The sequence below is a fragment of the Paroedura picta genome, chromosome 7 (genome assembly GCF_049243985.1).
Source record: "Paroedura picta isolate Pp20150507F chromosome 7, Ppicta_v3.0, whole genome shotgun sequence".
In the NCBI taxonomy this organism is placed as follows: Eukaryota; Metazoa; Chordata; class Lepidosauria; order Squamata; family Gekkonidae; genus Paroedura; species Paroedura picta.
Window position 1 is genome coordinate 35,699,302 of NC_135375.1, and position 12,260 is coordinate 35,711,561.

At 40.0% G+C, this 12,260-nt stretch overlaps 1 protein-coding gene across 2 annotated transcripts in view; it reads right to left on the minus strand.

The window, feature by feature from the left end:
* Positions 1 to 12,260, minus strand: part of MCCC2 (methylcrotonyl-CoA carboxylase subunit 2) — a 41,747-nt gene that overhangs the window by 17,826 nt on the left and 11,661 nt on the right. For both annotated transcript variants that reach the window (XM_077347442.1, XM_077347441.1), the window contains exons 4-7: positions 7,479 to 7,580; positions 6,205 to 6,332; positions 5,217 to 5,329; positions 2,817 to 2,930 (exon numbers count right to left, since the gene is read on the minus strand). In XM_077347442.1, coding sequence (XP_077203557.1) covers positions 2,817 to 2,930; positions 5,217 to 5,329; positions 6,205 to 6,332; positions 7,479 to 7,580 — 457 coding nt within the window. The remainder of the gene's footprint in view (positions 1 to 2,816; positions 2,931 to 5,216; positions 5,330 to 6,204; positions 6,333 to 7,478; positions 7,581 to 12,260) is intronic.

Here is a 12,260-nt window from a genome sequence, read left to right on the forward strand (position 1 = left end):
CAATTGCAGACAATTCCCTTGAGAAGGAAAACTGGGAGGAACCTAAAGAAACCAAGATGGCTCCATAAACAGCTTTCAAAAGAACTGAATAATAAAAAAGACTCATTTAGGAAATGGAAGGAGGATCTTATAACTAAGAAGGAATATAAACAAATAACCAGTGCTTGTAGGGAAAGAGTTAGAAAAGTTAAGCTCAGTATGAACTTAGACTAGAAATGCTAAAAACAACAAGACAGGTTTCTTTAGTTATATTCTAAGTAAGAAAAATAATAGGGACATGGTAGGACAACTGCGGGGACCAGAAAGCGACACTGTAACAGATGATGAATGGCTGAATGGCTCAATTCCTACTTGTCTGTCTTCTCTGGAGGGGAATCACACTCAACATGGCAAAATCATTTAATGCGATGAGGGATGGGCACTGTGGTCTAGGATCACTGTAGGGTTAGTTCATAAACACCTAGTTTCTTTAAATGAAACCAAATCTTCTGGGCGAGATTAATTGCATCCAAGGGTACTAAAAGAACTTGCGGATGTAATTTCTGAGCCTCTGTCCATTATTTTTGACAATTCTTGGAGAACAGGTGAAATGCCAGAAGACTGGAGGCAGGCAAATGTTGTTTCCATCATCAAGAAGGGGAAAAGATCTGTGTAATTACCGACCCATCAGCTTGACGTGTATAGCTGGCAAAATTTTAGAACAAATCATCAGTCAGTCCTTGAGCAGCTAGAGAGGATGGCTTTAATTACTAAGAGTCAGCATGGCTTTCTCAAAAACAAGTCATGTCAGATTAAATGTATCTCTTTTTTTGAGAAAGTTACTACCTTGCTACATCAGGAGAATGCTATGGACATTGCGTACCTTGAATTCAGTATGGCTTTTGATATGGTTTTCCATGATATTTTTATTGACAAGTTGGTAAAATATGGTATGGATCCTACTACTGTTAGCTGGATCAAGAAATGGGTGACAGACCACACCCAAAGGGTGCTTGTAAATAGTTTGTCATCTTCTCAGAGAGGAGTGGAGTACCTCAGGGATCTCTCCTGGGCCGTGTGTTATTCAACATATTCATAAATTATTTGGATGAAGGAATAGAGGGGGGTGCTTATTTTCAGATGAAAACTGGGAGGGGTAGCAAACACACCAGAAGACAGAATTAGGATACAGGATGATCTTGACAGGCTGGAAAATTGGGCTAAAATGAATAAAATGAATTTTAATAGCGAAAAATGTAGAGTTATGCATTTAGGTAGGAAAAATCAAATGCATGGGTGAGACTTGACTTGGCAATAGTACATGTGAAAAGAATCTGGGGGGTCTTAGTACACCATACACTGAACATGAGTCAGCAGTGTGACTTGGAAGCTAAAAAGGCAAACAGAATTTTGGGCTGTATTAAAAGAAATATAGTGTCCAGATCATGCAAAGTTATCACATTACTACGCTCTGCTTAGACCTCACTTTGAGGACTGTGTTCAGTTTTGGGCACCATAAGTGAAGATATAAAGAAACTGGAGTGTGTCCAGAGGAGCGCTACAAAGATAGTGAGGGGTTTGGAGACCAAGATGTATGAGGAAAGGTTGAGGGAGCTTGTCAGTTTAGCCTGGAGACAAAACGACAAAGAGGTGATATGATACCCATCTTCAAATACTTGAAGGGCTGTCATATAGAAGATGGAGCAGAGTTGTTTTCTGTTGCCCCAGAGGGTCAGACCAGAACCAATGGGTTTAATTCAAAATAAAACATCCAGAATAAGTTAAGAATAAGCTAAACATCCAGAATAAGTTCCTTACAATTAGAGCGGTTCTGCAGTGGAACAGGCTTCCTCAGGAGGAGGTGAGTTCTCCTTCTTTGGAAGATTTTAAGCAGAGGCTAGATAATCATATGACAGATATGCTAATTTGATGAATTTAAGCAGATTGTGAATGGGTGAGCAGGAAAAGATGTGCCAGTGTTTGTCTCTTGTGATCCTTCCTTCCATACCCAGGGAATTGCTAATTGCTGCTTGGGATGATAGGTGTATTTCCTCCAGGCCAGGCTGGATTCTGGAGATTTTTGGTGTGTGGGGGGAATAATTTAGGCAAGAAATTGGGGCCACAGTGAGTAGGCAGGTAGTTGTGAGTTCCTGCATTGCGCAGGGGGTTGGACTAGATGATTCTGGAGGTACCTTACGACTTTATGATTCTATTATTCTATTCTATGATTTTAATTGCTCTTAAGTGCTCAACTGTATTACTGGCAAGGGACTAAAATAATATTTAAAAGAGAAATAGGTAAAATTTGCCTTTTACGGACAGATGTAGATCTGTGATATGCAGTATGCCTATTTGCATCCTCAACTTAATTTGTAGAGTACATTGTGAATGTACACGTGTCCCTAAGATTCTGGGTACAGATGCTGGTACTTCCAGTGATGACACTTCAGATAGCAAGACTGGAAAATGCCTTCTCCTAAGGTACTAGACATATGTCAGTGTAGTGCTGTACAGTCACCGTATGCAGCAACTTGATGTGTTTGCAGCCTTGCATGTCAGCTTTTCTAGACTTTTAGACATTTAATGACACAGCTAAACAATGTAATATAGTGTACAAGGCACCTCCATTTCTATGCATTCAGCTTGCATGATAAAATATTTTCCCAGTAAATATAATTTTACACAGTTTAACATGCTTTCCTGTGCATGGTTGTTTTTTTTTTAACACTGGCCATTAGCAAGTTCCCACAAAATAGTTTGCAATAGAACGATGTAATTTTCAGTAGTATAAAAAAACTAGGAAAGATTCCATAGTATGTTCAAAAGCACTCACTCACCAGTGGCGGTCCTCCCAAGAAAATTGTTCCCTGCTTGCCAACAATTATACTTTCATCTGCCATTGCAGGGACATAGGCTCCTCCTGCTGTGCATGAACCCATAACCACAGCTATCTGAAAGAACAAACAGAAATAGCAATGAAAAGGATAGAAGGATTCAGTGGACACAAATGACCCATGTGCATTTACTTTCAGTTTTGCAACTCAACATATAACAAATGTTTCTTACTTTCTTCTCCTATCTAAACTGAGGGTCAGTTCAGAGGACCATGGCTTGGCCTTGTATGTCTTGCAAGCTCCCTCTTCACTCAGCTCAGCTAGGGTGAAGACGGTGTTGGTCACCTTGGTGGATGATCTCTGGCACCAGCTAAATTGGGGCAATTCAACCATCCTCACGATGCCTGATCTGTCGGCTGTTTGATGTGATTGACCACGAGTTGTGGGCCACCACCTTGCCAGGGCCAGGATTCGAGGGACAGCTCTTCAGTTGCTGTGCTTCTTTCTCCAGGACTGGATGCAGAGGGTTGCTGTGGGGAAAGAACTATTGTGCCCCTATTGGCTCCCTTTTGGGGTCCCACAGGGGGCAGTTCTTTCCCCCAAGTTATTTAACATCTTTATGCACTCTCTAGCTCAGCTGGTCTGGAGTTATGGGTTGGCAATATGCGGATGACACCCAGCTCTATCTCCTCATGGATTGTCACCCGGACTCTCTGCCGGATACATCTGCCAGTTGTTTGGAAGCCGTTGCTGGGTGGTGAAAGCAGAGTCACCTGAAATGCAACCCCTCCAAGACAAAGGTCCTGTGGCTGAGCAGGAAAGGGACAGGTCAGGAAGTGCACTTGCCCACCTTGGCGTGGGTGCAGCTTAACATCTTTTCCTTGGCAAGGAATTTGGGGGTGATCCTGGATGCCTCCCTTTCTATGGAGACCCAGGTCACAGGAGTAGCTTGCACGACATTCTTCCATCTCTGTGAAGCTACTAGCACCCTACCTACCACAAGACTGTCTGGCCACAGTGATCCATGCAACAGTCGCCTCAAGGCTGGATTTCTGTAACTCGTTCTACGCTGGCCTGCCCTTGTCCTTGACCCGGAAACCCCAGCTGGTGCAGAACTTGGATGCTAGGGTCCTAACTGGGACACCTTGGACGGCTCCAACACAGACAAAATGCACATTTTTTTCTTAGACGATACATCTATTTCCATATGTAGAACAATGATGAATAACCTTTTATAACAAAGAAAAATGTTCTGCGACGTGGCTTTAGGAGAGAGCTCTTCTCAAACACGCTCTTTTCAAGAGGCAGTTAGTAGAAGACCTGCAGAGCAAGATATAAACCCTAACCCAACTGAAGCACTCAGGCTTTGAAATGGAAAGAACAAAGCATGACATTTTACTAGCATTACCATTACAACATGAAGAAAGCTCCAGGCAGCAGTGAAGAAAAGGAAAACAATGTCACCTTCCACCCCAGCAGTCTCAGTGGCTACTTATTAAAAGCAAATGCATTTCATAAAATAGGAGGTCAACCAGGCTTCACCATTAACTGAACAAGCCTGCACTATGCCCATTAAGTCTTCTGGAGAAACATACAAAGCACCATAAGTAGATGTTTGTACCATCAAGCTGTTTAAAGGCTCAGAAGACTTATCTTAGTTTGCTAAACACCATCATGCTCATTCCCTCCATTCATTATTGAATATCAATAGAAAGGAACATTAGCTATTTACCCACAAAATTATATAAATCAATCTTGAATTGGTGAAGTGAGAACAATGGTTTACATTAGATTCTGCAAGGGACTGTGTCGGATACCCAAATGTATCTATAAACAGAAGTCACTGAAGTATTCTTTAATAGCACTTATTGCATCATTATCAGGGATACCTCTTTCTTTCTAGATCTCAAGCTCAGGGGAAAGCTGTTCTGCCCATCTGCAACAGAAGCTCCCTGTGCACAGCACTGGCTGGCTTTTATTCTGGTAATTCCAAATCTCTATCGATGCGTTGCCAGAGAGAGCGGGTAATAAATCCAATATAATAATAATATCTTCCTATGAACTCTTTGTCAGGATTCCTTTAAATAAATGTATGCAAAATGTTGGAAACTGTGTTTTGATGATTTGAGGAAAGAGCTCAGATAAAGGGGATCCACAAACCATTAGCTGTGTCCCTGAATCATTCATACTAGTCAAGCTAGAAATGAAAGCAGCCATTAATAGTCCTTATTGGCTTAAGAAACAATTCAAAGAATCAAGAAATCAGGAACTACTGCCTAGCTGTTCACTTTGGAATTAATCAGAAATCAAGACAATATCACACATGAACGGAAGAAGACAGTTACAAAAAGCACACACATGTATATCCCAATATTCAGCGATCTTATTTCTAGTCCAAGTTACCTGTGGAATACTCTTTGAGGACATAATCGCTTGGTTATAGAAAATTCTACCAAAATGATCACGATCAGGAAACACTTCCGCTTGGCGAGGTAAATTTGCACCTCCAGAATCAACTAAGGGAAAGTAAAGAGTAAAAAATGATATAATTATCTAATGATTACTTATCACAGAAAGCCAGCCAAAGAGTTTCGCTAAAAGAGAAAAGAGCCTCGCTCTGTTCCTTCCTTCAGGTACCTTAATGTGCTGCTCTCATGACTGCATCACAAACTGCAGCACTTACTGAGAGGTACCGCATCTCTTCATCTACAGCCCTTTGTTGAAGCCAGTGATACCGCAAAGGAAGCAAAAAGCAAAGGAAACCACGGAGCATACGAAGGAAAAGATGTGAGCCTCTGCTTGAAGTCTTTCTATGTATCCCCTCCCCATTTAACAACATATCTAGTAACAGAACAAAAACACTACAAATTGACATTTATTTTTCAAAACATTGATATCCCACTGTTCATCTAGGTCAGGGGTAGTCAAACTGCGGCCCTCCAGATGTCCATGGACTACAATTCCCATGAGCCCCTGCCAGCGAATGCTGGCAGGGGCTCATGGGAATTGTAGTCCATGGACATCTGGAGGGCCGCAGTTTGACTACTCCTGATCTAGGTTCAGGTGGCTTACTATAACAATTAAAACATCCCCAGTTAAAAACAAATTTATGTATAGCTTGAATTAATATTTCATGTTTAAGACTCCTCCCCTACTATCTTTCTTCATTAGGATGTAGTAGGAAACATGTGCAAAAATCCACCAACTGAACCTTCAGTTCACCCTTATGTTTAAGGAGCAGGAAAAGCCATGTGTACTGTATAAAAAGCATCATGCTTCCACAACCAAAGCATGCATAGGTCAAAACAGATGACACATGACACTATCTCCCTCAAAATACGCTTCCAATCTTTGACCATGAACAATTAATAGCAATTGTAATGAAACATACCAAGATACAGACAAGGGAGATGATTTTGCATTGCAATTTCTTGAGCCCGTAAATGTTTTTTCACTGTGATGGGATAGTACGTTCCACCTTTAACAGTGGCATCATTGGCAATAATCAAACATTCCACTCTGAAAAAGAAGCCATTCTGTGAGAACTAAATAATTTTCAATTTAATGACATTATTGCTGTGCTATTTACATCCAGCCTTTCCATTTTATAAAATCACTAAAGCAGCCAAGCAATTAAAAATTTAAAAAATCCCAGCGAAACCATAGCATAAAAACTGAGTAGCTAAATCCTCCGTACCTGGTTCACCCCCCGCCCCCAGAGTCTTCAAAAAGAGTTCTAGTTATAGCATACTGTGACCTAATCACAAAAACAATTATTGTCAATTCTAAGTTTTAAATAAAAGAATTATTGGCTGAAATAAACAGAATCATTACCCATCACTGTACTGTTATTATAATGGCCTGTAAGACAGAGCTCTTCCACCAGGTCTACGGATGAAGCCAGTGAAGAGAGAAGACCAGTTGAGGGGGCCCCCCTTAAGAAGCAGATATGACCACACTTCCGAACAGCTTGGTGACAATCAGCTATGGTACTCTCTCACCGCCCCTGCTGGTAGTTGCGTTTGGTGGGAAGGGTTGATGTTGTTAAACCGCCATGTTATATTTTGTGCTTCTTTATATTAATGTTTTCAATTGGGTTTTTATTGGGGCTTGATATTGTAACCCGCCACGAGCCGGTTTGCCGAGAGTGGTAGGAAATAAATCAAAATAATAATGATAATGATAATGATCATATGAATTCAAGACTACCCTAAGATTGTGGTATGAAGTATCAGAAATGCTGAATTCCACTTACAAATAGAATTAAGCCAGATTAAACTGGTAATTTCCACCAGTTCTCCCTGCTTTCTGCTGCAGGCCACCTTCACAAGGGGTCTTTTATCTCCACCAGCAGCATTCCATGGAGAACTCTGGGAGCAGGGCAGTAGGAAAGTTCTCTTCTGCTGATGGAAAACTAAGTGTGGTTCCCCCTTATGAGTGGCCCCTACTTTCACCAACCTACAACTATCAAACGGCACACTGGAAGCTAACAAAATAAAATACTGGATTACACTCTGGTATAACAAACGGTGTGATTTAAGAACAAGAGAATACATTATTGTTCTCTTTGTAAACAGTCACTTGACAGTTTTATCAACACTTCCAAAATACAAGGAAGTCAAAAATGGAATTAAGAGACAAGAGATGTCCAGTAGCACTTCTCACCCTGAAACACGTCCAATGCCTGTAATAATGCCTCCTGCAGGGACCTCTTCACTGCCATATAGCTGGAAGCCTGCAAACTGGGAGAATTCCAGGAACGGAGACCTACAAAATGTCAAAAATGTCAGCGAAGTTAATTCACATGAAATCTGATTGTCACTAATCAGTGCCTTAGGGAAGAAGACTTTTTAAAAACTATTTTATTGTTTTGCAATAAAATTATAGATTGCTAAAAGTAAGCAATAAATATAAATAACATTATGACAGCATATCAAAGTTTATTTTTAATACAATGGTCCATAAAGTAGTTTTGGCTAAGATAGAGAATAACATCAAGGGTTAAATGAATAATGAAACTTAAAAAAAAAATGCTATTGCAGTGTACCAATATAGTTGTTTTGGACTGTCATTCCTAGTTTCCTCAAGTGTAGTAACACTATTAATATATTAAAACAGACTCTATTTCAATGGACACTTATGTGATAGATTTTTCCAATGAAAAAGCTGTGACTATTATGACTGTTGACTTTTTTTTTAGCTTTGTTGAAATCTTACCAAGGATTAATATTACTTTTTGTGTGATTGCCTTTGATTCCCCCCCCCCAAAAAAAATCTGGGTACCAGAAGTTTTGCATATATTAATAGTAAGGATCTTAATTCTAATCTTATTTTTGAAAGCTCCCTAGTTATATCTACAAGTACAACAATATAGGCTAGATATCAGGAAAAAAATTTCAAAGTCAGAGTAGTTCAGCAGTGGAATAGGAGCACCTAAGGAGGTGGTGAGCTCCCCCTCACCGGCAGTCTTCAAGCAAAGGTTGGATACACACTTTTCTTGGATGCTTTAGGATAGCGATCCCCAACCTGTGGGCCGCGGACCACGTATGGTCCTTCGACTAATTGGAGGTGGGCCCCGAAGGACGCCTTCTCCCCCCCCCAGCCCTTTACTTCATCCCCCCCAGCCCTTTACAACACACTTCATTGTTGTGGTGTGTCTGTATCTTATTTTGAAGGGATGTTTAAACATTACAATAGCGATCAGAGAGTGCTAGGGCAGTGGTTGAGAGTAGAGGAGTAAACTATCCTCTCCCACCGGGCCTCAGTAAAAGGCATTGAGTGGTCCCCGGTGAGTGGTCCCCAGCGTTGAGTGGTCCACGGTGATAAAAAGGTTGGGGACCACTGCTTTAGGATGCTTAGGGCTGATCCTGCTTTGAGCAGGGGGTTGGACTAGATGGCCTGTATGGCCCCTTCCAACTCCATGATTCTGTGATATCATATCTGGATCTAACAATACCTAATAATTTTCTTAATATGTAAAGCCACTTTCAGCCAGAACTGATGTATTTTTCATCGTTCTAACAATAATCCTTGTAGTTTCCTATTTTCCACATACTCTCCATCAAACCTGCATGCAATTATGCTACAATCTGAAAGATATTAAATATCTCTAGCTCACTTTAATTGTTTTCCACCAGCAGGTGAAGATTTTTTTCATTTTGAGGAAAAAGCACAGGGAAAGAAAAGAAGATCCATAAACGGTTAGATGTGTCCTTGAATTACGCAGAATAGTCAAGGACTAGATGAACAAAATCTGCCAACTGACTGGAAGTGGAAACTGCCACAAGGGAGGGTTGTATGCAGCACTGTTGTTTACGGAATGTTTTTATAAGCTAGTTTGTTAATATTCCAAGGCCTCTCTGAGACCGTTTATGCACTGGGAACTTCACTGCCCCAGCTCCCGTGCAGGAGCAAAAAATTTGGGGCGGATGAGGTGTACTAGGCCAAATGCCCCCCCATGTGGGTGCAGGAAGCGGTGGGGCAACCTGCCACGACTAAAACTCCAGCCTGCAGCCTTGCATGAAACCTCAGTGCATAAACAGTCTGAGGGAGTATGTTTCCCAATATTTTTCTACTATTTTGCATTTATTTGCATATGAGAGGATTCTGGATGCCATGTTATATCTCCTACATTTGTGTATGACACTGATCCATTTACAGCATATTTGGCTACTCAGAATTTCTCAAATTGTTTTTAAGGAGCTTAATACACTCTTCTCAACAAAATTACAGGAGTTTTAGGCAAAACAAAGTTTGAGTCTAGTGGCACCGTTATGATCAACCAAATTTTATCCTGGGTATAAGCTTTTATGTGCACACATACTTTTTCATGTATACTGAAAAGAAGGCATCTACCGTATATATAGGTAGAGGGTGGGGAGGATGTTGCCAGGAAGGGATAATTACAGTCAACAAGCATAAGTACTGAGCAGTAAAAGGTAAAGGTATCCCCCTGTGCAAGCACCAAGTCATGTCTGACCCTTGGAGTGACACCCTCTAACGTTTTCTTGGCAGACTCAGTACAGGATGGTTTGCCATTCCCTTCCCCAGTCATTACCATTTTACCCCCCAGCAAGTTAGGTACTCATTTTACCGACCTCGGAAAGATGGAAGGCTGAGTCAACCTTGAGCTGGCTGCTGGGAGCAAACTCCCAGCCTCATGGTCAGAGCTTCAGACACCATGTTGGCTGCCTTACCACCCTGCACCACAAGAGGCTCATCTCAACTGAGCAGTAAATATAGCTAAAACGGGATAAATTCATTTTTAACACCTGTGAAATTAGCATATACAGCATAATAAAATTTCTGTGAGAACTGAATTACATTAGCATGCATAGTGAGATAAGAAACCAATATCTCTGGGGGTTCTATTTTCCTGAATGCTGTAATAACTTGTAACTCAGCAATCTCCTGTTTTAGGCAGTAACCTAGCTACTTTGAGGTCCCCCATTGTTATTTGCAGATAATGTGTTGGACTGTTTTGAGTTGACAGCTGTATGTTACCACTAGTGGTGTCCTGTTATTGTCTCTTTTGGGCCTGTCTTGCAATGGCTTTTCTCTGGGTACCGTTATGGCAATGTTAATCTGTTTCTTGACTTCATCATGTGGATATTTTAGTTCCCAAAAGGTCCAAAGAAGAAGAGCTGGGATTTTATACCATGTTTCTAAGCATTTTAAGCATTCTTTATTTACACTTAGATATCCCCAGGTGTTACTATCTAATTCCTTTATATTCCCAATTATTTCTTCTTTTTCCCTTTGTTAAATGCCTAGGAAGTCACCTTTCCTCTATAGATGTTTTACGATGAATCCCATGTAATTTCACTCATTACCATGAGTGCTATATTTTAAATATCCTATTTTTATACATCACTTGTAATTTAATTATTCAACAAAATCAATTTACCTGCTCTTGTCTTTTTCCTTATCTGCTAATAAACAAGATGCCCAAGGCATGATCTTACCACACTTTATGATCTATGTCCTTAGGATGAATTTCAGTCATTAAAGTAAATAATGATATAAACAAATCTATTCTGGCACAGACTGTATGAACTAATGAGTAATGTGTGTAATCCCTATCCATAGATGAAACTGACTCCATGTAGCTTGAAGATCAAATCTGCTAAAAGGTTGATTTAAAGCTGTCCTCATTCAGATTAATTCATAATATTTTAGATTAGGCTGCAATTCTAAAAATACTTTCATGGGATTAAGTCCTACTGGAAAAAAATGAGATTCAATTCTGGGTAGAAAAAGAAGAGCTGTTTTTTTATACCCCACTTTTCATTACCAGGAGTCTCAAAGGTGCTTATAACATTTCCCCTTCCTCTCCCCACAACAGACAACATGAGTTAGGTGGGACTGAGAGAGCTCTAAGAGAACTCCTTTGCAAGAACAGCTTTAAGATAACTGTGTCTAGTCCACGATCACCTAGCTGGCTGCACGTAGAGGACTGAGGAATCAAATCCAGTTCTCCAGACTTGAGTCCACCCCATTTTAACTACACCACCACGCTGGCTCTGGACCTACTAAGTAGTAGATCTGCTAAAGATTACTTCTTTGCTCTCTTAAATTTAGGCTTAGATATATCCAATCCTTCATCTGGAGTGCAGTTAAAGTTTCCTCCAATTAATACCTTCTTTAAAAATATCCAAATTTCTTGCATATCTCAAGAAAAGTTTAAATGAAATTCTGTTGGTGGCATTATCTAGGCTTTTCTTCATTGCATTTTATTCAGTTGCTTGCTGCTGTAGTGATCAGATCTGAGATACACTTTTAAAAGAGTATCTGCTTCCTTGGGAACACAGTTCCCACGTGGCATACTGAGGAAAAAAATGGGGAGTCCACTAACGCTAATGAAGATCTCACTGAAGATATTAACAAAAATACTCTTTGAGCAAAATATAAATGTGCTGTTTGGGTTTCTTGGTCTTAATATTTTAAAATAATTACTGTTCCATCAGGATCTCATGAATATGGTTAGAAAAGCTTTGTTTGATGTTTTGCAGTAATGATTCTTAAATGATGACTGTATCACTTGGAGTATTTATATTCTATTAAACCCTCATTTGCCTTGTGATAAAAAACTGCATTTCAAGAGGAACTCATTTCCTGCATAATTTATTAATAAGAATTATAGTGAAGGAAAATCAGCCAGTTTTGTTTCATATCAGTTTGTTCAGACTAATTTTACATATAATTTCTTAGGGAAAACAGTAACACATTTCCCGTATGCCATACTGAGAATCTCCATAACATGTAAAGTTAATTCTGAACTTTGGGTTGCACCTCCTGGAATAGTTTCTTCCATGAAGATGGCATTTCCTATATGCTATTTCTTGTTTCTATGACTCTGTTTACTTCAGTAGGTACACAAATCTGTAGGGCTTACAGAGGTAAAATTCCTTGCTGAATACTACATTCATATAATATTGAGCCTTTATA